Below are 2515 nucleotides of genomic sequence, written 5' to 3'. Positions count from 1 at the left end.
TAAAAAGGAAAAAAGAACGTATTTGGTCTTCCTGAAGAATCCAGAAGTAGTCCTGGCTTGAATCTGTTTGGAGCAGGGTTCTTTGCCACTTTATTCTCCCTTAAGAGCTAGAAAGAAGCTGTGATGAGAGAATCCAGCTAATGGATTCTCTGGATAAATCAGCTTATCATTATCAGGAGTGGAAATCATGCTTCATTATCGTCACTGAGGACAGTTGACACCACTGAAAACGAAGTATTTAGAGCTTTATGAGGTGGGGGAGAACTTTCATTAAGAACTATTTTAAAAAACCTCACAAATTCCTTAGATGTTTCTATTTTGCACATATATGTTCATTAAGATTAGTTTTATTGGACTTAAATGGCAAATTAAATAATTAAGTGACAATCATCATAATGTATGTCCCCAAAACATTTATGAACCTGTGGCAGGAGAAATGGAGTATAAAGTCTGAACTAATTTACCTAAGTTTCCCAACTCATGCAATCCAATTATATAATGAGAATAATATAATTTTTTGACATACCATTAATCTTTTGATTGTTATGATAAATTATTCTGCAGAAAACAGCCAAATTATTTGCACAGTAAAATTCCAGGTCTGCAATATTAGGACCTGCTAATTTGCCCCGACTTAATTGCTAAAATTAAAATGTCAACATATGAGATCGGTATTATCCAAAGTTGGCACACATCTTGACAAAGCTAAATCTTATACTAAACTGATACAGCGTATCATTTCAAGACCAACATATTCAACGCAAATGATTTCTAAGAAATTTAAAACTTCGGTTGTTTGATATGTAAGCTGCCCGTTGACACGGGAAAAGATGGACCAAGCTCTCCCCCCACGCCCACCCCACCCCCACCTTGTTATTCTTTTGGGAACAGCCAGGCCCCTCCAGATGGTGTGTTACTGTTGGACATAGCTTTGGAGAAACTTCAACAGACGAAGGCTGTAATGTCAGGATTTTGCTGTGCATCGTCCCCCTTCCCCCCCTGCAGTTCCCAGGGTAGGAAGGTGCTGAGATGGAAGCCGAGGGACGCCTGCCCACCTGCCACCACCTGTTTCCTCCTTCAGCCCTCCGCTATAAATTCTCCTCCCTCAAAGATTTATCCAGCATTCTCCCACAGCTACAGCGGAAAATGCGCTCCTTCCCTAGCTGAGCTTCGAGAAAGATTTCGCCTTCCGAAAAGAAGTCTCGGGCTTTCCCAGAGGACTTGAAAGGCCTTCCCCGAACCAGCTACACTAAATTCTGCGGCAGGAAGGCTCCCTTCTCTTTTTCAACTTCACATTGGGAAAATGACTTTCTCTTCAGCATTTCGATTTCCCCTAACTTTGAGCAAGTGAAGAGAAATCACTCTGGTTATCACTTGGCCAGAAGGCGGAGGCCCGTACTTTGCAGTGTAAACTCTGATTACACGCGAGTTGCTGTGTGTACAACTTACTTGCTGAGAAAAGCCACGCTGGGGAGCTGCTCAACAGACCAGCCCACCGTGCAATTTCTGAGCCTACGAGCGAGCTCCGCGCCTCCCTCCCTCCGGCGGGGAATGAAGTCCTGCAAGCCCAGTAACCCCGCGGCCGGAGCCCGTGCCGCGCCCCCGTGCGCGGGCGGCGCGGAGTGCGCGGGCACGTGCGCCGGGGCTGGCCGGCTGGAGAGCGCAGCGCGCAGGCGCCTGGCGGCCAATGCGCGCGAGCGCCGCCGCATGCAGGGGCTCAACACTGCCTTCGACCGCCTGCGCAGGGTGGTACCTCAGTGGGGCCAGGATAAAAAGCTGTCCAAGTATGAGACCCTGCAGATGGCGCTGAGCTACATCATGGCTCTGACACGCATCCTGGCTGAGGCCGAGCGATTCGGCTCGGAGCGGGACTGGGTCAATCTCCACTGCGAGCACTTCGGCCGCGACCACTACCTCCCGTTTGCGGGCGCGAAGCTACCAGGCGAGAGCGAGCCCTACGGCCAGAGGCTTTTCGGGTTCCAACCAGAACCCTTCCAGATGGCCAGTTAGGGCGCAAGGCCTTGCTCGGGATGCAGGGGGCCAGGAATACCCAGGGATCTAGCTCCGGAGCCGCACCCCTTTCCCCAGTGTCTGCAGGGGCTTTCGGTGACCAAGGATGCGTTCTTAGAAAATTAGCAAACTTTCAGGTTTCTTTTATTCGCATCACTAGTCTATGGATACTGTATTATTGCCTGTCTTTTGCCCTTCTTATCAGTATTTTGCAGAATTCATTGATGGATCTTATGAATGGTTTTGATTGCTGTGAAAATAATTCCCCTTCTCCCTTTTCTGGACTACTTAGAGGGAAAACAGTCTTAAGAAAAGATAGAATTAGGCTATACTGCAGTTTTAGTCCTCAGAGAAATAATCATTTGTTTAAACTTTGTAAGTTGGTCCTATTCCGGCGAAGTTACGGTGTCCATTCCTTGTGTATACTTAAAACAGAACTACCTTCCTGTCTTGTAAATGCATTTATGGTCACTGCATTGCGCGTGCGTGCATGAAGTAGTCAGAC

General features: G+C 47.6%; 1 protein-coding gene across 1 annotated transcript; it reads left to right on the top strand.

Moving 5' to 3' along the window:
- The first annotated feature begins 1428 nt into the window (after window positions 1-1428).
- Window positions 1429-2515, top strand: ATOH7 (atonal bHLH transcription factor 7). Its single transcript, XM_024561035.4, has one exon. The coding sequence runs from the start codon at window positions 1552-1554 to the stop codon at window positions 2008-2010; it is 459 nt and encodes a 152-aa protein (XP_024416803.3). The 5' UTR covers window positions 1429-1551; the 3' UTR covers window positions 2011-2515.

Source organism: Desmodus rotundus, chromosome 4, assembly GCF_022682495.2.
Source record: "Desmodus rotundus isolate HL8 chromosome 4, HLdesRot8A.1, whole genome shotgun sequence".
In the NCBI taxonomy this organism is placed as follows: domain Eukaryota; kingdom Metazoa; phylum Chordata; class Mammalia; order Chiroptera; family Phyllostomidae; genus Desmodus; species Desmodus rotundus.
This window is presented reverse-complemented; position numbering and strand designations above follow the sequence as displayed.

Excerpts from the sequence above, each read along its gene's own strand:
- ATOH7 (XM_024561035.4), top strand. The coding sequence starts at position 1,552 with ATGAAGTCCTGCAAGCCCAGTAACCCCGCGGCCGGAGCCCGTGCCGCG.